The sequence below is a fragment of the Glycine soja genome, chromosome 2 (assembly GCF_004193775.1).
Source record: "Glycine soja cultivar W05 chromosome 2, ASM419377v2, whole genome shotgun sequence".
NCBI classification, from domain to species: domain Eukaryota; kingdom Viridiplantae; phylum Streptophyta; class Magnoliopsida; order Fabales; family Fabaceae; genus Glycine; species Glycine soja.
The window spans coordinates 48,286,249-48,311,615 of record NC_041003.1 but is presented as its reverse complement, the minus strand read 5'-3'; the positions used below and the strand labels follow the sequence as shown (position 1 = coordinate 48,311,615).

The window sequence follows — 25,367 nt, the reverse complement described above, 5'->3', positions numbered from 1 at the left end:
ATCTCTTATAATAAAAATATTTCATATTTACACTCCGAAAATCAAATTTTTATCAATCTATTTAAAGAATTCAATCTATAAATTGTGTTTAAATTTTATTGGTATAAAAAATTATATCATATTATCAAAATAAATAACAATTTAATATATAAATTGTAAGGACAAATATTTATAAATTAATTATATTTCATTATAATTTTTTTGAAAGAAATTATGTGTAATATAAGTATATAAACATTAAAAGAGTTTAATTCAGTTGGTTAAGTGTTAAGATATAAATTTTTAATATACAAGTTTATAAAAAAAATGATGTTAATGTAATATGCCATTTATTTTTTTTTACAGAAGAAAGACACTATCGCAACTTTTTATTTTGTCAAATAAAAGTTTAAGAAAATAAGGTATAGGAAGTTCATAACGGACACCATATTTGATATTTCTCGTACCTTCAAATACTATTGTAATTTTAAAGACTAGTTTTTCATTTTTTTGATTACTTTTTCTAATTTTTTTCCTAGTCTTATTATGATAATGATGATGAATATCTAGTTTTGTGTTTTTCTTAACTTTCTTTTTAGAAGAAAACTATTAAATATATTCATGTTTTTGGTTTCAAGACTAAATTGAGCCACTAAGGGCCTAATGGTGAAACACTATTCATATATTGGGCCGAGATTTTGAACTTCAAAACTCGTACATGGTTAGATTAACATTGGGCCGAGTTTTTGACAATTTCTATTATTTCTATTATCAATGCAATTTTTTTTTAAATTTTTTTTCTGACCAAAAAATTATTTTGCATTTGAGAATTGACAATCTCTCTTATTAATCACCACCACCACTTCCGGCGAACATTACCTCCGAATTCCGGCGACGCCACGCTTCTGACACCGGTAACCTCTCACTGAACGAGTGGACGTGCATCTTTTTTTTTTTTTTTATGAATTTGGATCGATTTGTTTCTGTTACTGAAACAAAAGATGTGAGATCCCACAGCGCTTCACTTCTCTTTCACTACGCTTTCAATTTGCGAATCCCGAACGTTCTCCTTCTCTGATTCGCTTGGTTCAAATTCATATTCAATTTCGAAGGATTTTCTTCACCAGAATAATTCATAGCAGTAGCATGTACTGCGTAACTTCGTTTTCATCAGAGGTGTCACCGAAGTAGAAGCATGGAATATTTTTTCATTCATTGTTAAAATGCTTAGCCACCGTGGAGGATAATTGTTAATTGCGCTGCAAATCCGTGTTCTCAATCGTTATTCTACGGGAATTTGATTATTTAAAATTCGAGAAAGCTAGAAAATATTTATGTAGAAGTAAAAGTGGCTATATGACTAGTATCTGTGCAAATTTCTTTTTGCGTTTAGTAATATCAGCTTTCTAATTTCTTATTTTATTTTTATCTGCTTCTGTTTTCCATTTCTTTTTATGTGTTTTTAACCGTAACCTATGCAACACTTGTAGCGAATATTAAATGTTTGGATGCTATAGTTTGAATAGCTTAATAGATTTAGTGCTTAGTACTGTATTAGTTTTTGTGAAGACTTCAATTCTGGTTTTCTATGGCTTGGGTTTTGATCCTGTAAGTATTATTGGAGTAGGATAAGGTGTGAGTAAAGGCAGTAGCGAAATAGCCCTCAATTTTTGAGCCCTGGATTGGGTATTTACAATTTGCTCATTAGAATGCTATACTTGATATGTGTGCAGATAAAATTTATGTTTGGTCTTCATTTCTTTCTTGACTTGCATTTTGCCTTTTAGACTAAATGAGTGGAAACTGTGCAATTTAATTAAAGAGAATGCTGGTTATAAGTGGTTAATACATAGTGGGGTTCCAAAGTTTGGAAAAACTCAAAATTATTCTTGATATCTTGCATAATTTATTGGCTAGAGAAGAATGCTGTTGGTATGATTGTTCAACTTGACTAACTGATGTGGGCTTTCAGAATGACTGGAATTTTTGGTTTGACAGTTGTACATTATATGCACATCTTCTATTTCATGGATCATTGTAGTTGCCCTTCTCTTATACAGTTATACTTGAATTGCTATAACGGTAAAACATCAAGTTTCTTTGCTACATTTTTAAACTTTTGTTACTTATATTGTTGCCTGTGCTTTTCTCTGAACACAGGTAGCTTTATATCTGAGAATTATTTTTGATTGAAAAACTGATATTTTGTGGGCGGGTAAATTAAAGTTTAGAATTCACTTGCGTTGTTCAGTGGAAGCTGAACATTGCAGTTGGTTGTCCCAGGATCTTTTCTTTGATTAAGATTTCCCATGGTGGTAGTGTTGCAGTATGATCTTTAAATTAAACTGTCCATAAAGAATACGATTCACACTCATTTATTAACCGGGTTTGGTTATTTAGTTGTGTTTCAGCGAGGGCAAGGTGCTTGAACATCTGATTTGTTTGCAAAATGGTTTCCTTTGAGATGAATGATCGAAAGAGTAAGTGCAATGTGATAGTTTTGTTCTTATATATTATATGAAGTGATCTGTTGTCTTAATGCTTATGTGTGAGAATAAATTATTGTGGTGTTAGCTATAGTTCCATAAACATATAATGGCATTTTATAGACTTGGTAGCCATTTTTATAATTTAATGTTAATTACCCAATTCTCTTGTCAAAAGTTATGTGATTCTAATTTAATAGGAATAATTTTTCTTCTTAAAATTGCTTATTTAAAAGTAATGACATCACCTAATGAAGCTAATTGAAATCTGCCAATAATGGCATTACTTATCACATTGTAAGTAATGGTATTCCAATCCATCATGCTGATTTTCTTCAGGTTCTTAGGGGAAAGACATCTTTAAGATGTATGTTATTTGTTTGCCTAGTAATAACATTATAGAGTTTTCAAGAAATATATTAGTGTCTTTATGTTGTGATATCATACTTGCTGGCAGAAGCATTGATTTGACTAAACTGTGTACTATTTTTCTACGTTACATATTTGATAGCTACTATTTTCCTATTTCTTAACTTATTTACGATTTTGTTATTGCTATATTTAATGTATTTGATTGGCACATGATACAGAGATTGGATTAGGGTTAACTGGCTTTGGTATATTTTTCTCATTCCTCGGAATTATCTTCTTCTTCGACAAGGGATTGCTAGCCATGGGAAATGTAAGATTTATCTACAAGTTACTTGTCATAGAAGTTGCTTCTCATTTGATTTTGCTTAATACATCTTTTTTTATACCTTGTTATCTACGTGATTAGGTCCTGTTTGTTTCTGGAGTGTCCATAACCATTGGGCTAAAATCCACTATGCAATTCTTCATGAAACGAAGTAATTTCAAGGTAAACTTGTTACATGTCTTTTCACTTGGTGCATCATGCTTTATTTTCATGGTTAATTTTCCCTGCTCACCTTTTACTCTTCTTAAAGGGAACAATCTCATTTGGTGTTGGGTTCTTTATTCTCATCATGGGATGGCCTATTGTGGGCATGATTGTTGAGGCTTACGGATTCGTCGTTCTATTCAGGTTTGGTGCAATTTGAAAGAAATCTGTTGTGTTTGAGTATGTCTCTATGCTTAAAGCTAATTATGGATTATACTGTGCAGTGGTTTCTGGCCTACGCTGGCTGTTTTCTTACAGAAGATTCCTGTTCTTGGTTGGTTGTTTCAACAACCATTTGTTCGATCGGTATGTATTTGTGATGAATGGGAATGTGTTAACCTGTCATCTAAGTCTTCACAAAAGTATCTTACACATTCACCAGTATGGGTGCTACCATATCAATAATTGGTGTTCATGAAGTTATCAAGAAATCTTTACTCACTTGGATTAATTGGAGAATATTGATTTTCATTAATAGATGTGAATGGTAGTGACATATTGGGTAAAGAGGAAAAGTGACTATATTTAGTGAATGTCAAACTTCGTCTTCTGATGCTGAAGTTAGAAAAAAGAGCTTTTAAGCTTAAAAACATTTTCACTTTTTCAATGAGGCTACGGTGAACTACAAATGAGGCCATACAGTCCTCTGAATATTTTTGGCGGGTGGGGGTGACTGATCCATTTTTGCATGTATTTTCATAAAACTTTAACCATCGTGTTCATTATTTTTAACATTATCCTGGTGGGTCTGGATGAGGAATCTGACACTAATGGTTGGTTGTATATATCTGTCTAGAGATTGTTGAGTGATACTTCTGTGTAATATGTTGAAATTTTCCAACTGAGTTGCTAATTTTTTGTGTTCTTGCAGTTGTTTGACCGCTATAGAGGCAAGCGAATGCCCGTGTAACACAAGAATCTATGAAAACATAATGTAACTGGTAGCAACTGCATTTGTAAGTCAATGTAAAGAAAATACTCGTATGGATATCTAACTGATTTGAGTTCACTTTTTGATGGTAGAAAATGATTATCATTTTATCATGGTAGTCATTTAGTGGAAAGGAAATTTGCAAAAGAAAAAATGTTTCAGTTTTCACTTTACTTTGCTTGGTGGAAAATCAATAGATATGGGGAGTGGTTAGTTCCATCTTCGTGACTATTCCAATCAGAGACCTTTGGGAGTTGTCCCCGCCAAGTATAATGGTGGCTTTTGTTCAAACTCGTAAAAGGAGTATAATGGTTTTACATTACATGATGTCATTGCAGCAATATAGTTAGAGAACTACTTTCTTTCTTCCATATTTTTTTTCTCCGTATCTTTATGCTGCTAATGTGAGATGGAATCGGTGGAACTCTGCAATGTAACTTGCTCTAAATATTTTACCATTTACTCCCATGTCTTCTATTTGTTTCTTTGGAATTGCGTCTGTTTTCTTTTTAGGCTGAGTTGTGTTATTCATATAACAACTCATACATTTATACATCATTTTCTCTCTCTCTTTCTCTCTCTCTTATATTTCTTTTCTCCTTATTGTACAAATAATATTTCTCTTTTAGGTTTAGTTGCATTTATTGTCTTAGTTTCAATTGAAATTTGAAGTGACTTTGGTATTTCAATTTCTTTGAGAAAAATAAACAAATTCAGTTCTCTTCTATTTAAAATCCTCAAAATTCTATTATTTACTTAAATATTTATGGATTTATGATGGATTTGAGATATGTAATAATGTTAAAGGTTTAAAAGTAAAAAAATTGATAAAATATGAAGGATTTAGTAAAATATGAGATTAGGCTTTGAAGGGGAAAAATAGGAGTGCTTTTATTTTAGGTAAAATATGATATTTTTATTTTAGTTGAGTTAAAGGTCTAAAATGATTCAATTCAATTTATGAAAATTTTTAGTAATATAAATAATCCTAAAAATAAGAAATTAGGATTGCATGAAAATTATTTTTATAACAGTAACGATAATAAATCTTAAAAATATAATTATACATTCTTCAAGATACAAATGGTGTGATCTTGAGTGTTTCAGAAAAGTCTTTTGGTAATATAAATAATCCTTCATATTGCCTCTAAACAAACTAGTTGTCATTGAAGAAAGAGCAAGGTTATGTGAACATCGATGTGTTCATTAACTAGTTATCATAGACAAAAAAAAATGTGATAAGAGAGAGATATTAGTTATCATTGAAGAAAGAGCAAGGTTATGTGAACACCGATGTGTTCATTAAGTAGTTATCATAGAAAAAAAAAATGTGATAAATGTAATAAGAGATATAATGTGATAAGAGAGAGATATTGGATGTTAAACGGATATTTGTAATAAGAGTGTACATGTATCTTTACTCTTGTTAAATGTTTCTTCAACATTAAAAGAATTCCCTTAATGGTTGAATACTATAACTATACATTGTTAAAACTAGAAATACATCATGATTATTCGAAGCAGACCATTTTCATAAAGTGCTTCACTTCATTTTTTATTTAAAGAGAACTATACATGTGTAAAATAAATAACCGAACTGGACCAAATTGAACTGCTCTATTTCAATATTAATTGCTGCATCGATTTCACAGACAAGAGAGCAACTTTTTACAAATAGTTATGGGTAAATACTAATTGTTAGCCATGTCCATCTTAAAAATGGATTCAATCTCGTTTCCACCTAATATATGCTGAGTTTTTCATGTTTTTGAGATGATTTTAGGATAGTCACAATACGCAGGAGTAAAAAGCTGAGCGTTATACTAAAGAAATAATTTAATAGCATCACAAACAACCTGCTGCTAGATACATACCAATCATTCCACATAGGTGACATATAAACTGGCAATTTGCATGTCCCTATGTACAAAGAATTTGCCAAAACGGTAATTAAAATTTCTTCACTTTAGTTGTTTGTTCAACAAAATTCCCCATCTATTGACATGCCATATAATTACACCAAATTCCACCCCCTCCCCTAAAGAAACAAAAGAACTCAAATGTTATTAAAAAAAAAAGAGAGAAAACCTGAAGACCAAAAGGAAAGCCTTTCATTTCAACTCCAATGAACTTCACTACCAAAAGAAGAAAAAAATTAAATAGGAACCAAGAGAATGAAGCAGTACACAGACCATAACGGATAAAAATATATGCAATAAGTCAAAGACTCAAAGGATATACAACATGTCAGCCAAAATTCTTCTGTGCGGATTTTATGAAGCACCTATTTGGCCAGTCAACTCCATGACGGCGATGACGGTTTATAGACAAAGTCTTGGGAAGTTGTAGAACCATAATTCAAATCAAGGTTATGGAGCTGTTCCATCAACTGTGACCGCCGTTCCTTGAAAAAATCGAGACGAGTAGTTAACTCTACTAATGTTGAAGATGCTACAGGTGGATGTCTTGCATATTCCCCCACCTGAAACAATTGCAACTAGGTTAGTTCCAAATTATTTGGAAGCAGATAAAGATTCTGCAAAAATGTATTAGCAAAGTACTAATGATACTCATATCTGACAAAATGAATAAAATGATGTTACTGGAACTTTGCATGAGAACCACTTTCCAAGACACATTTGTTAAACTTAATTCTTACATCTGCTACTCTTGAGGTGGACGGTACAGAGGCCGAATCAATGGCACCGAGATCATCGACAGACATGCTTGTTGATGCCTCAGTACTTTTGGAGTCACTAGGACTTGACTCTAAAAATTGCTTTCGAGAAGGCTGTCTAGTACCATTACCAGATGCCAATACTTGTCCTTTGATATTTCTCCAATCAGTGCCCAACAAACTCTCCTGCATAAATGAAAAGGCAAATTTTACCGGTCTAGTTGAAGAGTTCCCCAAACCATAAAAGAAGATATCATTCATAAGTAATGGACTAATTTTATCATAAAAAAGAACTAATAAAAAAGACAGAAGCATTTTGGATTCTAATACCCTAAAGAAATGAATCCAGTAATATAAATTCCTGATTTATGCAGCCATTCAATATCATTTTTCATTTGTCATAATGAGAATAAGTTTCACAACAAAAGCAAAGAAAAGAACTAGACATGTTTCTCGATTATTGAGGTTAATTATGGAACTAACTTCTGTAAGGACTAAGGAGTTGAAAGGATTAGACTAACATAGGAAGATTAAACCCTCTTCCTTTTGATTTTGAGAAATAGACTATAAGACATACCTCAGTCCTTTGTTTCCTCTCGTGATTAACAAAGGCCAGGGTTGAATCAAAATCTTGCTGAAGAAATCTCCTGCATAAGTAAAAAAGAGAACTTAAATTACTACTAAAGGAATTAACAAGTTCACATGGTTTTCAATTAAAAACAGGTACCATAAATTTCAAAGAAAAGCAGCAACAAACTACTGTTCGGGTCCAGAAAAGGCAAACTACGGTTAAAACATTAAATTGACTATCATCGAATAAGTAGAAGCACACATGCAAGAGATACAATTATACAAAGCATCCTTTATAATGGAACCAAGGAAAAAGAAAATTGGAATTATTACAACATTTCATCTCCTTTTTTTAGGAAAATTTCTCCAACTACAGTATTTTGTGTATCAACTTTAGTGGGTACTTAGCCATTTTAAGTTGGAATATGCCAGTAGACCCTTATATTTAAATTGGATTTGGCGTCAAATTCATGTGGAACTCGCACCAATTTGAATTTTGAAGTACATCAAAAGCTTTAACAGTTAATACTTAAATTTCATATGTAGATTCCTTCTCTTTCTTATTATTAAAACCTCATAGGTCTGCATACTCACTGTTGAGGATGATTTTGGGCATGTTGGTATCGATCACCCACATCAGTAAGTGAGCCATAGTGATGCTGTCGTTGCTGATTAAGTTGATGATGGAGTTCCGCAACCTTCTGCTTCAACCTGGCCACATCAGCTTCAGCAAGTGCAATCTCCTCCAGCTCAGCCTTTGTCTGTACAATTGCAGATTTTTTACAGAATGTGTACTGAGAAAGCAATCAAAATGAAAAATAGATATATTAAAATTTACAAGAATATCAAACCACCTTGGAATCCATGCCACGTGAACTGGAAAGCTGTCCTGAAGACATGCTCAAGCCTACTTCCAATGCAGCTCTAAGATCCCTCTCAGCTTGCAACTGTTCTTGCAATCTTGAAACCTGTAGATTAAAAAATCAGTTGCATCTTATTAAGGGATCAAAATTATGATGAGGGGATGTATATCCATTTGAATCTTAAAAAAAAAATGAGGAATAAAAGACTTTCACATATTACTCCCAAAAGAAACAATAACCTTCGAACAGGACACATACTATTGAACTAAAAGAAAGATATGGCATAATTTTTTGCCCTAGTGATTATAAAATCCTAAGCTTCAGCCAGCACAAATATACCTTCAAAGGAGCTTTAAAATGCCATCTAGAGTACAAAAGTACAAACGTTTTTCCAATATGGAAAACCCTTCCAGCAAGTAACACTTCAAATTATAATTCTTTATAAACCTCCATCAGTAGTGTAGAATGCATTTTATCCATATCATAAATCAATGTAAAGATGTTACATTATTAACAACCAGCATCTCTCATAAATGGTAGTAATACACAAGGAAAATTCATTAGAAACAACTTTTGGTTTTTGCAAGAATATTTTACACAATTTAAATTCAAGGGTTCAATCAATTTAATGCAAAAAAACAGCAATAATGATGTCAGGAATTTCAAACCCAAGAATGCCCAGAAAATTAAATCACATGCCACATTGAAAACAAGCAACAAAGCACAGGGCAAACCAGCAAATGAAATTTAAACAGTCACAATTCATATTGGAGGGAGATATATAAATATATACATCTTGTTCAAGTGCCAAGCGCCGCTCATGCAAAGCTTGCTTCCTTCTCTCTAAGCTTGCTTGTAAAATTGCATTGCCTCTAGCCTAAAATGAAAACAGGACCAATTCCATTAAAGAAAATATATTGTTTTATGATTCAGCATAAAATAAGTAGGCAGAAGAAATCTACCTCCTTTGCAATTCTGTGTTGCAAATCATTTTTTGCAATCTCTAGTCTCTGAATAGCAAGCCTACAGACATCAAAAGTATTAGTTATCTGTTTTCAAGGTATAAAATTGAAAGAAAAAAAAAGGTGAAAAAAGGAGACAGGTATAAAGCAAATCACATAATGCAAGGAGATAACAATACATAGCTGTTACAGCTAATGAAAAAAGCCAAGCTAGAGAACCTAACACGACCTATCCAAAAAGTCTATAAAAAGGCATTGAAGAATAACTCAGAATTCTATCAAGAATCACAATCCAAGAGCACATAATACAAAGAAAAAAAGTACAACGCTAAGTATCTTACTCCTCTTCTCCGGAAGAATCAACTGATTCCACTGACGGTGTCTTCCTTGGCTGCTTAAATCAGAACAAATTATCAGATGCCATGTATTTACCTTGAAAATAAAAAACTACAAAAACTGGGAAGAAAATATCTGTTTTGCCTCACATAACAAAATTTAAGTATATTATCCACTGCTAGCATATTAAGTCTGCATATTTTAATGGCTAGCTTATTGCATGTATATTGTAGGTGTCACATAAATGTATCATTGCCCTATAAATGGTTATTAGTGTAATTGTGATTCCTGTATTCACAATGTGAGTTTAGATATCCTACAAAGTTGTTAGGCAGTAAAGGGTCAAAAAATAACAACTCACATTGCTCCTTCCCCAGAATGTCGACCGCTTAGAACTGAAACTAGTGCTACTAGCTTTACTTGTTTGCTTTCCAGAACCCGATTCAATCACTGGCATGGGTAAATGGTTGCTGGGGTCCATAGAAGATAAAATCTCACCCATGGATCGATAAGATTCAGATGAAGGCAACAAATTCGAAGCATCATTTTCATCAACTGGGTTTTCACTGGCCTTTCTTTGCTTGTTTTGATCCTCAGACCCTGGGGTATCTGGAACAGCATTCAGATTAGCATTTTCAGTCTTAGCATGGTTACTACTGGAGGATCCAACATCAGAATCATCACCTCCAAATGCCTGCAGGATCACAAAGAAGAGTTTAGGAGGACAGAGGGAAAAGAAAATAACATTGCTACTCACAGCAAGAGCTTAATATAAATCTCTAACAGAGGAAATAAGACTGCAGAAGATAACCTTGTAATCATAAAGATCACTGCCAGCATAACCACTACTCTCACTCAATTTTCCACTCTGAACACGATCAGCATCATCATCTGTCTCCTGATCAACTTCATTCTCTGCATCATGGTAACCATTTTCTTTCACATCTATATTATCATCATCAGTTGAATCTTCACTCCCACTGTTTTCAACCCGAGAATCTGCTGACATGGAACATCTCTGTATATTTTCTTCCTGAAACAGCAGATAAAAACTTAAGTTGCAGAATTGAATCAAGGAATGAAAAATATACATTTTTGGAAGTGCAAAATTTAGCAAACACTTCCAACTGACCACGGGTAAATAATTAATCACATGAATAGACATTCAATTTTAGTTGTATTATAGGAACAACCTATGCTACAAGAGGTCAAACCTTTTTATCTCATTATACAATCTACGGATTGAAATTTATAGCAACAGTTAACTTGACGAACAAGTCCCGCAGCAAAACTTCATAGTAAGTTTGCATCTTCGGTACAAGCAAAAGAATCCCATATAAGCACAAAAAAAAAGGAGAGCCTGAGAGTAATCAAGATACCTCAGGCTGAACAAAACATAAATGCAGGCTATGCATCAACTTGAAGTTACTTTTCCTAATTGTAAGCATAGACAATCCAGAAAGCAATTAATCAAAAGAATACAAGTTTATTGAGAGTTTCTTACATCAAATATACTCTCATACTCCTCTAACAAAGTGGTAATAATTGCTTGAGCATTATTAGCAGCATTAGCAGCAGCAAGAAGCTGGGCCGAACTATCACCACTGGCATCAAATTCATCCTCCAGTTCACATTCTCCAGCTAGCAGAGGCCGTAAGAGCAAGGGTGCCATGCAAGCAGCAACAGCAGATGGAGTCATTCTATTCTCCTGAGAATGAGAACCAATTGTATGCATCATCTTCAGAATTCTGCGAAGGTAGAGACAACAATTATGGTGAAAAAATTAAGGTATTTGTTTTTGTCATTTTAAGTTTATACAAATGCAATTCTCAGATTAAGCAGGCTACAAATTTAAGGTATTATTACCACATATCAACATAATAATAACTGCAGCAGATCATTCCTCATCACCAGATATTATCAACAACAACAAAGTCTTATCTCACTAGGTGAGGTCGGCTACATGGATCCCACGACACCATTCGACACAATTAAAAACCAAAGTTTCAGAAATATTATTATGTCTGAGATCTCCCTTGATGATTTTTTCCAACTTCCTTTTTGGTTTCCCTCTTCTCCTTTTTCCCGGGCTAAAAATCATTCAATCTACTCTTCTAATTGGTGCCTCTGGTAGCCTTCTTTGTACATGCCCAAACCACCTTAACCGATTTTCTATCATCTTTTCCTCAATGCTACACCAATCTTCTCTCATATCACCAGATATTATCATAGGTTACAAATATCTTAGGGTAAGATAGTGAAAACTTCCTTGTATTGTATTTATTAGAGGCTTTTTTTTCTTAAAGCCACATAAACCTGAACAAAACTCCAGAAACATAAAGGTTCTAACTTAAAATGCAACCAAACAAAAATCAAGAAAACCAAATATACATTCTCTTCAAGTGCAGGTTTTTAATTATTCTATCATAACTATTCCATAGCAAACTCAAATACAAGGACAAGATACAACAAATGGAAAGAATAGTGTGTGTGTGTGTGTGTGTGTCATAGCCAAGGCAGCGGGGAGAAGAGAGAGAGAGAGAGAGAGCACCTCTGTAACAAACGTCGATTTGGCTCTGGAAAAGTCTCCAATATAGCACAGCGCATTGCATTAATCCTAGCTTCCTTGCGATCAATTTCTTGTAAAATAAAAACAGTAACAATTAACTCAAGCATATATTCACATCCAAAGAACAAGATAAAAGCAACAAAACTTGATAACTGAACAGTTTGTGATGGAAAGAACATAAGCATTAGACATCAACATAAGCAAATTTGCACATCAGAAATAAGAATCAAATAAAGTCAATGTGAGGGGAAAAAAATAGGTGAGATTTAAATAGGACAGTCAAGGATAGTAACTGACATCAAACACAAATTTAAAGTAGCTTTTAAGCCATAAAAAGGTGGGCCAAACATAGCCCAAAAAGCATAACTCGTCCACACATTTCAATATTTCACAGCAAATTTTCAACATTAACAGCTTTTTTTAAAAAAGAAAAAGTAAAAGTTGTTATATTTTCCAAAGGTCAAACATATTCCATAAAAAAAATAGATGAAAAAAAAGCAAAAATAAATAGAGCAATTTAGCAGCATTTCAAAAGAACAAAACTAAACCACCTATTCAAAACATATAGTTATAAAGAAATTAAACATAGAGTTCAACTTACTATAAGCCTCCAACAAAGCAGTGCAGCATGAAGCTGGAACTGGAGAAGAGGGCAGCTCCCTCAGAACATGCTGCAATTATACCCAGTGGATTGTCATTAAATAAAATGCATAATCCAACGGAACATTTAAAAAATCCAGGATCCATATTAATTAGCTTGATTTTACCAAAATAATAGCTGCTCCAAATCAGGTTATATTAATCTTTTATGCTGATGGAAGAATGCACGATTGATTACAGGTCATGGTCTCAAGGTCTTAATAGCAAGCACAGGAAAACTATGATGGTTTGGACTAGAAATCTTCCCGAAATTTAACTCATTTTTATGTCTTTCTTCCCAGTTCAGCATTCAGTCTCTTTCGGAATTTTTACTTAGTAGACAGTAGACATGCAGAGCGATTGAGCACTTTTACACTAATCATTAATGTGATTGTCAGTTTTTGAATTAATGGCTTTGTTCTGTGCTCAATTGCTTCTATGTTTAAGGAGAATTTCTAATCCTATTAGATAGAGGATTTTCTTCTACATGATCTAGTGTGTTCAACATATAGTTTGCTTCTTTTTTTCCTTCAAATATTTTATATTTATGTTCACTAAATAGCCAATTATGGAAAACTAGTATAAATACCTTAACACAGTCACCCACAACATGGGCATCCTCCTCAGGACCAAATTCAGTCTTGCCTGGAAATATCAATTAAAAATAAGGCATTCGTAAGTTTCATGTATCGAAAAATAAATCCATATATTAAACTGAGTGTCTACGTCTGGATATTATCTTTACTGGTCTTTCACCAGCAGAAGGGTTGAACTACAAAAATAATCATAACATCGGTTTAGAGGGTGGCCGATTCTAAAAGTAGCAGCCAGCACAATTTATAGCATAAATTGGGTGGCAAGAAAGAGCAACTACTTCAGAACAACATAAAGTTCTTGAAAAGGTGCATAGATATGTTTGGTTAGAAATCTCTTCTACCCCTCTCAAAACACCTCTTTATCATTTTGGATAATCAGGATTTATGAAAGTTAGATTTCTGTTCCTCTATATTCTTTTCTCTCCTTTCTGTTTCCCCAATGAACTTCATTGCTATTTTTTTCTTGAAGCCCAATTAACTTCATTAATGCTATCTGTACCAAGTACCAACAACTGACTCTCTTCAAATGCATGTAAAGTGCTAGGACGTTTAAGATAACTGTTTGTACCTTGTTCATATTCTTGAACTCTCCTATCTACTTCCTCCACATCTGCAGACTGCCGCAGTATTCCTTCAACTTTAGTTCCTGCAAATTAAAAATAGTAAAATCAGCAGAAGCCCTTCACTGAAGAATAGGGTAGAATATGTTTCACACATTCAACATTTTTCAGTCATTATGCAGTCAGGTGCTTTTACAGAAAGCCATATCAACATCACATGGAAGGCACTCAAATTATTAAACAAAGTAATCGTCTGCTTTGCTGATAGATGAGCTAAAGTGTCCAATGTGCTTCAATAATTGCACACCAATGTTGTTATTTAATGATTAAGCAGCTTAACTCACAACATTTTAAATCAAAGGCTATTCTCCAAAGCACCAAGGTTGAAGAGGTAATTTGCATTTTAACGTAACAAGACCAATAAAGAAAAACCCAAAATATCCAATGCAACATGATCTCCAGTTGAACAAAATTTTGGAAAATTTAAGCACAAGGTTCACTTATCCAGACCGGAAGGCCGACTAGCCAATAAATTTTGAACGAACTGACTATAGAGAAATAAAACTGAACAAGTAACTCCTAAATTTTGAAACACGAGAGGAGAAAAAGCGAAATGAAATGCAGATGTGTCACATATATAATAGAAGATCATAACTTACCATACTTCTCTAGAAACCGAAGAGCTTTTTCAAGGAAAGATGGGCCTCCATCAATATCTTCTAGTGCTAGCAGAATTGGTCTTCCAACAACCAGAGACTTAATTGGACGCTTGTCCCTCCCTGGAAGCACCGCACAAAATATAGTGAAAACGAGGACAGATTCTTCTCTATTGAAAAGAAGGATGACAAAAATCCATACAAACCTATAAATAAAATATTAAAAAATTTAAACTTGAAAAAAACACAGAATCCTAGCAACACCAGATTGACCTATAACTAAGCTAATAAACATAAAATAAATAAGATTTAACGAAGAATGAGCACTACATTGATGGTAAGACCCTTCAATAAAAAAAAACACAGAATCCTAGCAATGCCAGATTGACCTATAATTAAGCTAATAAACATAAAATAAGTAAGATTTAATGAAGAATGAACACATACATTGATGGAAAGACCCTTCGATAGAATCACTTGCATCACTCCGAAAAATCCCATTGTGTCCCATAACAAGGGCAGCACTTGGTGCCTGTGTGAGGGCTTGTTCAAGAGCTGTCTTCCATTCAAGCAGGTCTTCTGATGTCTCCGCCTGATATTTGAGAAAACAATCAGAATTTATATGGCCCAACAATTAAAAAGGCATTTAGAAGAAGTACAATTGAATTTAATTCTCATTCACTTAAAAATATAATAAACACATCACCTTAAGGGTGAATGCTCGCCCATCACGTCCATCTGGAAATAATACCGTAAGAAGCTTTTTGTCTTCTCTAACAACAACACTGGCAAATAAAATTCACAACTTTTAGACAGATTGACATCAAAATTTACAGCTACAAAAAATCAATTTATCCAACATACCTCCCTGAATTGTTTAAGTCAATACCCCCCAATGTCAGGTTTACTTCACCACCTCTCTGTGGAAGGGCACTCTACATGACCAATAACTAATAAGTAAAGACAATTATAAATAATAACAAGAAAAGTAACTGTGATATATTGCAGTAAAAGAAATCAGCACTAATAGCTAAAGACTTTTATAGTATTATCCAATGCTCTATTGGTCTACAGTCACATATTACTCTCCAATAAGAACTGTGAAGTAAATAAAATGCCATTTTTCCAAAACATATCAGCACAAAGTATATCCACAAAATATTAATTATTTCATATATCAAGAAAGCCTAATCAATCACTATATTTAATTTTTGTCAGAAAAATCATTATTTGTAACCATATCTGCTTAATTCAAAATTGAATCACACAGAACAACAGAACACAAAAGGATATCAAATAAAGATGAAAGATCATAGCAAGAATGAGAAAGATTTGAGAGATACTAACAGGATCATTTTTGAAAAAGACCAATGACGTGCGTGTGAGTATAAACCACCTCTTTTTCCAAGACTTCCAGCCTATTCCTACAGAAGATCAAAATGGGATAACATTGATAAATTCCTATATTGCTGATTTATTTGGATATAATAAATACCATCCACAGAGAACAGAAGTGTTAGGTACTCCCCATTAGTGGATAGTTACAATAGGTTAGTAGTTACCTATCTATTAGTTATAGAGCTTAATGGTCATGCATTGACAATGTAAAATAGTTTTTACACTGTCATCCAATCATAAATCATCATTGGTATGACTTTTTAGGTAGTTATTGTAAAAGTTAACAAACTTACCATAATTGGTGAGTTGTGATTGGATGACAATGTAAAACTATTTTACATTGTCAGTGCATAGTCTTTTTTCTCTAAGTTATATTAGCTAGTTAGTCAGTTAGTTATGTAAGATAGTTTGGTTAAGGTATTTTTCCTATAAATAAGAAGGGGTGTTTTGAGGGAGGGATATCTTGTCATTTTGTAAGAGGATTGAGACCAATTAGCTTTAAGTTCAGCAAGTTTAAACAGTTCTTTCAGCGATTCTTTATTCGTTACAAGAAGCTACCAAAAAAAAAACTCCTTTCAAGAGAATATGAAAATAAACGACAAGAAAATAAACAAACAGGGGAGACGAAGATTCAGACACCAACCTTTTGAAGATATAAAAAGTGGGCCACTTTTAAAAACCTGCCAAATAATAACATCTGTTAGGAACCACTGGGTAACTCCTGATTAAACCTAATAGAAATGAAACAAGTGTAATCAAAATGCATGACAACCCCCGCACCCTCCAAATCCAACTTGATCCTTTGGTAAATACTAATAGCATCATATTTAGGAATAGGAGATATCAAGATTATAATTATTTAAGAATAGTATAGATTCTTCAAATTTGTCAACTACCCTATATTTTTTTCCTAGTTTTTCCACGCTTTGACAATGTAGTTCAGTAAACGGGTGTGTTAATAGGTTTTACTTAATGGGTTAAATTGCTCAATATATTTTCTTTTCACTTGTCTCACATGTCAATTTGTTTGGTATTATACTTTCATCCTCCAAACTGTAAAATCCCTTATTAAATTTAACAAAAGAGTAAACAAATAAAGATGAAATCTGAGGTACTAATCTCAGCCTCCAACATGCCAGAAACTATCAATCACATTGCCCACATAAATCCCGTTCGTCGCCACAAAATTATAAATGCAAAAAAAAAAAATCATTAACTAAACTAACATGCACCGAAAATATAAATTTTATTCAAAAGAAACTAATAGAAAACTAATCATATCATATTGATTAAATTTCAATTAAATTAACCTAATACTTCACTGCATAAGAAATAAAAAATATTAATTTTAACTGGACCAAGCTAAAATGCACTCTGCACACAAACTCAACACTCAACTAGCAAAACAAACAAGCAAGGCCGAGCTTCACTTCCTTCACTCCATCACCAACATTGTCTCACTAACACAAACAAGGGTCAAAACAAATGTGTCCGAGTTCAGTAAACAAATCAATTTATTTACAAATCACAACCTTTCCTTCAAACTCAAATTTTAATTAGCTAGAATCTGCATTAATTCAAAATCAATTTTTTTCAACAAAAAAAGTCAACATAATCTCTGCCGCCTCCAAAACAAAACATACCGTATTAGAAGCCCCAGGTCTCGGTCGCTCAAAAGCCGCTAAAGGAGCAGACATTTCCACACAAACACAGTATCACTGAACAACCAGCATTGCCACTCACTTCAAATTTCAAAACCCCATCACCCCACAAAAAAGAAATTAACCTTTCAACATTTGAAAACCCCACAATCCCCCAATCACAGTTCTCTATTGAGTCAACCCGTCAGAGAGATCCAACCCCAAAAGCCACAACATCAAAATCGCTGAGATCTGACCAAAAAAGCCTCAAACTTTCAGCGCCTAGGGTTCAAAAAACCCAACTTGATTGTATCCCCACATAAGCCACGACAAGGGCAAGACCTTCCCCCTTCTGGGGTTTCAATTTTCCGTCACTTTCTCGGCGATATTTTCGCACTTTCTGAGGAGATTAGGTGCGAGGAGGAAGAAACAGTGGTTATGGTGGTAATGTGAAAAATAAAATTTTAAGAGAAGAAAGAAAGGGTTCTTTGCTTTTCACCTACTTCTGGTGTCTTCTTCTCAGAGTGTGTGTGTGTGTTTGGGGGAGGTAGAGAGAGAAACAAGGGTAGAGAGAGAAAGAGAGGGAGTGATGGTTAAGGGCATTGGGTCCGATATAGTCAAGTTTAAGTCTTGTCAGGTAACCTTCCAATGAAAATGAGACACGTCAGCAACATACCAGAGTTACCTGTAAATTATGAATGTTACCTAAACACATAAATAATGGTCTCAATTGATGGGTTGGATTTTGGTTTGGGATGGTGATGATTCTAATTCAAATTCATTCACCTCCTTAAATTTTTAATGCACTACTTTATAAAGATTAAAAATCTTCAGATATAGATCCATCAAATAAAATTTTAGAAAAAAATAGTTTACATTTCTAGGTTGAATAAATAATATATGCAATATTCTGTCAAAAAAATATGCAATCTAGGTATAGACAATAATTTTGTAGGTGAAATTCTGATCTTACTGATGAGTAACCTTATTTCAAAGATCATTAAGTACCCTATGAATCAAATGAACAACTGAGTTTGGGTAAATAGACTTATTTAAGGCTGCGCAATTTCATTGGTGTTTACATCGTAATATTGATAGTATTTCTCCATTTTATCACTTTTTCTTCAACAAAAATTAAAGAATATGTACATGACCGTTTTAATTATAATTCGTAATAAATACAAAGTATTCATCGTTTCTGATAAAAAAATAACAGCAATCACTAATAAACAGAATTTTTTTTAATATCAATAAACAGAAATTGTTGTATGATTACATATTCAGTTAAAACACAGTTTGATCATTCCTTTTAGATGAAAAATTCTATGTTGTTTAAGAAATTCAAACTCTATTCTACCCAGATCAACAATCATATATTATAAGTTTAGCAACTTTTATAGTAGTTTTTTCTTAAAATTACTATTCAATAATAATGATATGTGATGAGTCAAGGATGTAAAAACTTTTATGTTTGATAGTAACGCGTCGTTATTAAACCATTTCAGTTTTAAGTTTAAAATTAGTGTCAGTTTCATTAATTTAGGATGAAAATGATTTTAATTTTACGAATCGGTAGAGTTGCGGTGGAAAAAATAGTTTGAGATAATGTAGGGAGCAATATCTCCCTGTTATTCCGTGATTGCCTCTTCTGTTCTGCACATGAGCCTCTAAGCTCTATGATGAAACACCTAGAACATGCTGTATCCCATATTCGCATGCTTTTATATTTTTTTATTAGTTTGTTTAAAAGGAGAAAAATCTGGTTTATGATGAAATGGATTTGAACTTGGGTAATTCCAAATATGTTCACCACGGTGTTTATGATCAATTTAATGCAACAAAGGGATGTTTTGGGTCTAACTTATAAAAGGAGTAGTATTTTTTATTTTTTTGTAAAATTAGGAAGTTCGAAGTAAGTATTACTATTGTGACAACTAAAGAAATTAAGGCACTAATTAATTTATGAGGTTCAAATATAGTACTGTATCATGATTAAGAGCATCGTGTAATTTTAAATTTTAAAGTCACATTAAAGTTGTAAAATACAATAAGAAACCTGTTCAAAGCAAAGATAAAATGTTTGCACGTGATGTCTCTTTGTTTTTTTAAAGGAAAACAATATCAATAGTATCAAAATTGATTTAGTATATCAAAATTCAAAGAGGATTATTAATTCACACTCGAAAAGTGTGAGAATGCCCAGAGGATGATGAATAATCTATTATCTTATTTCAACTCCTTTTTTATAGAAATAATTTTGAACAGTTCAAGTGGATATTATTTTTCCTTTTTTTTTAATCAATGCCAATAACACATTTTTTTATAGAAAAAAGAAAGGAAAAAAGGGAATGAAAAAGAAACAGCACGTAGTCATAATTATGGCTTTGTATTAGAGCCATCTCCCCTTCTTTATTTTGTATTTTTCAGGTCTTTTCATTATGAAAGAAGTTGTCAAAGTAAAAATGGTCCATTTATTGAAGCTTAGCTTTCACTGCAACAAACCCATTGCACATACATACATATAAATATTAAAAATAAATAAAGAGCGTGACATTGTGATAAGAGCATTTCATTGGTCTTTGTTTGTCTCATTTCGCACTTGGCATTTTGCCTCGTGTGATGGCAGAAAAGAAGTAACATGGGACAGAATTGTTGAGGGGGTGACCGGTTGTGAAGGTAGCCGGTGGAATTGCTGCTCTGGACAATTTGTCTGGTTCGGTTAGAACAAGGAAACGATGAATGAATGAATGAGATTACACTTACATTTGCTAGACTTTGTCTTTTGGGTACCTTTTTTCGTGTCACCACCCAACCCATCACATTCTCACACCACCATCTCTCCTTGGCCTTTTTTTATATATCACGGTGGTCCAAATTCCAAATTCATTGCCAATACATGCAAACCAAATTATAAATAAGTTTATATTTCAATGCTGCAATGAATTACAAGGCATAATTTAGTAACACATTCTTGTACTAAAGAAAAACTAGGATCAATTGGTAGTCCATTTTATCAATGGCTGTAGGTCAAAGTGGGTAGGAATGCGCAATGCCAAAACCATGATAAATAGCATAATTTAGTAACACATTCTTGTACTACGTCATAATATATTTTTAGATGTTAAATAGCATATGAATACCAAATTAAATATCTTTTCAGAAATATTGTTGATCATGTGTCTGGTGCTAGAGCTTGATGATACCTTGTGCATACAAGAAGTAGAATAATAGTTTGCCTTTGCCCAACAGAGAGGGATGCCTGTGACTGCCATTCCCTAGCTAGCCACATCTTTGATCTCATACAATGTACAATGTACACGTTGTCAAGTACCTAGCCATGCACATTGCTATTACCTCTAATTAACTTGCTCTTTCTCCTCTCAGAGTTCCCATTTAATATCAATTGTAATGACTTACGTTTTTGGATCATCATGATTACTGAGAAATGTAAAATTTCTTTCTAAATGGCATGTTGCCTTTTGCAATAGTGACATTGGGGGGGAATTGCCACCCCCGTGGCCACCACCAATCTTATGCCCCGCCACCGATCCCCCCTAGAAATGAATGGTCCCAATATTTTAGCATAAAAAATTATTAGAAAGGAAATAAACATAGAAAGATCACATACGCATTTTTAAGTGCAAAATAAGCATAAACAGGCCTACAATTCATAAATCATAATTCTATATGACGTAATTATTTTTTAATAATCTTATCACTTTATACCAAGAAAATAATTGATGGAGTGATTACATATAAATAGTAATTAATGTGTTAAAATTGAGATTGAATCATTTATAAATTAAATTCAATTCTTGACGAAAATAATTTTTTATGTTTTATTTAGTTCTTGATGGAATTTTGAAATAGTAAAATAAAAGAAGCTTCTATAAATAAGAGAATTAAGACAAAAAAATATAAAATATAATATTTTATTTTTTAATTAAATATTTTGAGGATCACTTAAAAAATGTTTGAAGAAGACATGTCGTCATGTTTTTCCGATGTTAGCTAACCAGATTGTATCGAAAAGCTTTGATTCCATAGACGGCCATTGTCCAATAAACAATAATGTCACTTAAAACTTACGCCACATGTGACCCATATAGAAAGAAACCTTTCTCACAAGGGTGATTGAGGCAGCAACATTCAGTCTGAAAAATCGCAAGGATGATCAGGAGATGAACAATATAATTAATTTCAATTATGAATTTCTAGTTCTGAAAAGTCAAAAGGTCACGTAGTCCTTCGTTTTTTCTTTTAGGTATACACACGTAGTCCTTCTTTGGTACTTCATATTAATTACCATGTTATATACTTGCATTGCAATGACTATCTGCCAATAAACTTGAGGATTCAAAGATTCATTATGGTTTCCTATTTTAGCATTCATTGGATACTTTCAGCTGCTTGTCACCATGATTACTTGGAACCATCATGGTGGTCTTATATATGTGTGTATATAAAGAAGCTATATATATATATATATATATATATATATATATATATATATATATATATATATATATATATATATATATATATATATATATATATATAGTTTTCACGTAAACAGAAGAGAAGATGGTAGATATTTTTTGTTTCTTCCTCCTACGACCCTTATCAAAATCATTCATTACTCACGAAACAAAAGTGCATTTCTTAATTCACTTAAAAGAAAGAGTTTTGTGATAATAATAATAATAATAATAATAATAATAATAATAATAATAATAATAATAATAATAATAATAATAATCGATAACCTAAGTATCCATATGAACAACATACCCGTATATTACTATTGCATTCCACCTTTATACGTATAATTTAATTTTTCTCTGTTGCACATGCTTTTGTTTTTATTACATTTGATGCATGAAAAATAAGTACAAACAAACATGTTTCTCACTGACCCAACAGTATCTCAGTGATATATATACATTCTACGTGAAGAAATTTTTAACTAATCAGGAACATTTCAAAATAGTAGTGCTGTATTTTTGTTGGAAATTTTAGATACTCCTAACCGTATTTTACGATTATATATTATCTTCTTTTATTTCCCGAAACTTAATTCTAATATAATATAGATGGCACGAAATCATGATGAGTAAATAATTATAACGTTTCATTAGAAAAAATAATAATTATAACGTTTAGTAAATGTTCACAAAAACTCATACGTACTTCCTTTTAATTAAATCATGGATTATTTATATTTTTATGTTATTTTTATACTAATCTTATATTATGTACTACAAATTGTATCTGTATATCGTGTCCTACAGCTTGTACTATTTATCTTATCCTTATGTCCGCATGGTATTGTATTCATATTCTGTATTCATGGATTTCTTGATACAAAATGTCTTGTTGTAAAAGATGCCCTTAGGTGAAAATGCCAGAGACATGCATGTACTTCAATGGAGGGCCATAGCAAGATTTAATCATATTCATTGTATGAAGAGGAGTCACAGTCTTTGCTCCAGAATCTGTTGATGAATGGAAGATAGCATTAGACAGATTGATGAGGGATTTAAAGCTAGTAGATACTGAAGATAGAGTGGGAATATGAATATTTGAGAATTAGCTTGAACAAGTAACTCTTAAGTCTTAATGTTATATGGCCTATTTCCTGAAAATCACAAAATCATTGAGTCAGGCATGCAGTGGGGTTGGACTTATATGGGGATGTTAATTAAGTAATTGGACATAGGAAGGAGCTAGCTGTGTGAATGTGGGGATAAAGGAGCTAATAAAATCTTGTTTTCTAATGCTTTGTGAGGAAGGACAATACCATGTGAAGATGCCTAATATGGCCCATGATGGGGTTTGCCATCAAGGTAAATGTGGCAAAAAAATCTAGATGCAAAAAGGGAAGTTTTATATTTTCATGGTATGAAGGACAGATCAACTTCCTCATCAATTGGATGCTCCTAACTCCTAAGCTTGATATAATAATGTTAAATACATACTGAAAGTGGCTTTCAATTATCAAATGTACCTTTGGAAGATGCTCCAAGTTCTGGCTGTAATTTCTGAAAATTATTGAGAAGTACTTTTGCCATCACTGCCACAATCATGTGAAAGTGTCATCCCTTAAATGTTTAAAGCCATAGGAGGCACGAATGAGTTAACTGTCCTTTCTCTAAGCCGTTGTTAAGAGATTGAGTGATTCATCAATACAGCTTTTAATCAAGCTGATTCTTTACAATCTTACAATTGGATCATGCCTCATTCAAGTATAATTGTAAGATTGGCAATTTCATTTCATATATAGAAATCGGAACTCGAAATAAAATTCCCTAACCCTTGCTCAAGATTTTTGAACCAGCAAGGAGGAGACTCAATATATGACCATATATATATGGAAAAACAAGTGCTCTATAAGAAGAAGTGGTTAGGTAAAGTTGAATTCACTAGAAAACCCATTCACATGTGAGGGAGAGCAAATGTTCCCTCTTGCCTCTCACTTCACCAAAAATTACAAGCAAGTATTATAAGTTTTTTTTTTTTGTCTCTTATTCCTATCATATTGAATCCACTAGTGGATCCAAACTCAACTATATTTGAGTTTTAGTTTTCCTGGGGAAGAGGGGTTAGTATTTCTATTTTCTACTTAAGCCCAATAAATTTATAAAATTGATTTTTTTTTCTCTTTGTTGACATATATAAACTTAAAAGCTAGTACCTACTAAATTTAAACTTTCATCATTTTATAAAAAGTGTCATATATAAAATACTTTTTGAAACACAAAAAAATATTTTGGAAAGTACTTTTCAAAACACATATTTATTTTTAACATTTTAGAAAGTACTTTTCAAAACACAAAAAATATATTTTAAAAAGTACTTTTCCAGAATGTTAAAAACAAAAATTGTTCCTAAAAGTACATTCTGAAATAACGGTTATGTATGAACGTTATGGGTATAAAAGGTATATATAAAAATAAAAAAATCAAAAGAAACGGAAATGTACTTAGCATAAAAAGGGAGTGGATTTAGCAAAAACTATTTTTAAAAAAGTTGTCCGAAAGTCCTGAATCCTGTTTTATTTGGATTAAAGCTTCGTACACTCCTATCATTGCTTCTTGTTGCACCCATAGTTTTCCGAAAAGCCCATTCCTTTCATTTGTGGTAGTGTGATTCCAATCCAATTTGATTTTCCTTTTTTTTTGGCCCGAATGAAAAGTCTTCACGCCGTATTGCTCCGGAATCTAGTTGGTCTCCATGTTTAAGTTACTGAAAATTTTGAAAACATTATTCGAACATTACAAATTTTGCAAGAAAAATATAGATTTCTACTAATAGGGATTCATTCATCTTGTGAAAACGGGAGGAAACTAATAAGGATTTCTACTAGTATATTAGTGATTACATACACAGTGATTTGTAAATTTTGAAGAGTATTGGTAAGAAAAAAAAAGAAGAAAATATTAAATCAACATTAAATTAACAATTTTGAAGAGTAATTTTTTTTTAATGTAAATTTTGAAGAGTAAATTGTAGTTGCGGGGGAAAGCAGTTTTTGGTTATTAGAAAGGCGGTGTGAAGGCAATTTTAAAATCCAAAGTGAAAAATTAAATTGGAATGATTAGTGG

The 25,367-nt window shown here is 32.6% G+C and overlaps 2 protein-coding genes across 4 annotated transcripts; one reads left to right on the top strand and one right to left on the bottom strand.

Annotated features, from left to right (window-relative positions):
• The first annotated feature begins 763 nt into the window (after positions 1 to 763).
• Positions 764 to 4,867, top strand: LOC114401259 (vesicle transport protein GOT1-like). 2 transcript variants are annotated; one of them, XM_028363737.1, is made up of 7 exons: positions 764 to 893; positions 2,380 to 2,459; positions 3,056 to 3,147; positions 3,244 to 3,324; positions 3,413 to 3,510; positions 3,591 to 3,672; positions 4,238 to 4,867. In XM_028363737.1, exons 2-7 carry the CDS (start codon positions 2,429 to 2,431, stop codon positions 4,274 to 4,276), a joined length of 423 nt encoding a protein of 140 aa, XP_028219538.1. In that variant the 5' UTR covers positions 764 to 893; positions 2,380 to 2,428; the 3' UTR covers positions 4,277 to 4,867. The 2 variants fall into 2 exon arrangements, with proteins under 2 accessions (XP_028219538.1, XP_028219545.1); XM_028363744.1 differs by having other exon boundaries at positions 773 to 893; positions 2,391 to 2,459.
• Positions 4,868 to 6,160: 1,293 nt separating this feature from the next.
• LOC114401249 (rho GTPase-activating protein 7-like) lies at positions 6,161 to 18,366 on the bottom strand. Of its 2 annotated transcripts, none has more exons than XM_028363722.1 (22): positions 17,767 to 18,366; positions 16,767 to 16,803; positions 16,073 to 16,149; positions 15,590 to 15,660; positions 15,432 to 15,510; positions 15,173 to 15,317; positions 14,729 to 14,848; positions 14,078 to 14,155; positions 13,503 to 13,558; positions 12,876 to 12,945; positions 12,257 to 12,344; positions 11,210 to 11,453; positions 10,517 to 10,738; positions 10,067 to 10,399; positions 9,711 to 9,763; positions 9,370 to 9,430; positions 9,201 to 9,284; positions 8,399 to 8,512; positions 8,139 to 8,305; positions 7,552 to 7,621; positions 6,957 to 7,160; positions 6,161 to 6,779 (listed from the first exon to the last, which is right to left on the bottom strand). In XM_028363722.1, exons 1-22 carry the CDS (start codon positions 17,818 to 17,820, stop codon positions 6,594 to 6,596), a joined length of 2,613 nt encoding a protein of 870 aa, XP_028219523.1. In that variant the 5' UTR covers positions 17,821 to 18,366; the 3' UTR covers positions 6,161 to 6,593. The 2 variants fall into 2 exon arrangements, with proteins under 2 accessions (XP_028219523.1, XP_028219531.1); XM_028363730.1 differs by having other exon boundaries at positions 9,711 to 9,760; positions 17,767 to 18,365.
• Positions 18,367 to 25,367: the final 7,001 nt, after the last annotated feature.

What these genes read in the sequence shown, in the direction of transcription:
- LOC114401259 (XM_028363737.1), top strand. Translation starts at nt 2,429, where the DNA reads ATGGTTTCCTTTGAGATGAATGATCGAAAGA. An exon ending in TGAAACGAAGTAATTTCAAG is followed by an intron (nt 3,325 to 3,412) that starts GTAAACTTGTTA and finishes CTCTTCTTAAAG; the next exon opens with GGAACAATCTCATTTGGTGT. An exon ending in AACAACCATTTGTTCGATCG is followed by an intron (nt 3,673 to 4,237) that starts GTATGTATTTGT and finishes GTGTTCTTGCAG; the next exon opens with TTGTTTGACCGCTATAGAGG.
- LOC114401249 (XM_028363722.1), bottom strand. Translation starts at nt 17,820, where the DNA reads ATGTCTGCTCCTTTAGCGGCTTTTGAGCGACCGAGACCTGGGGCTTCT. An exon ending in AGTTCAAGAATATGAACAAG is followed by an intron (nt 13,559 to 14,077) that starts GTACAAACAGTT and finishes TGATATTTCCAG; the next exon opens with GCAAGACTGAATTTGGTCCT. An exon ending in GCCCAAAATCATCCTCAACA is followed by an intron (nt 7,622 to 8,138) that starts GTGAGTATGCAG and finishes TTACTTATGCAG; the next exon opens with GAGATTTCTTCAGCAAGATT.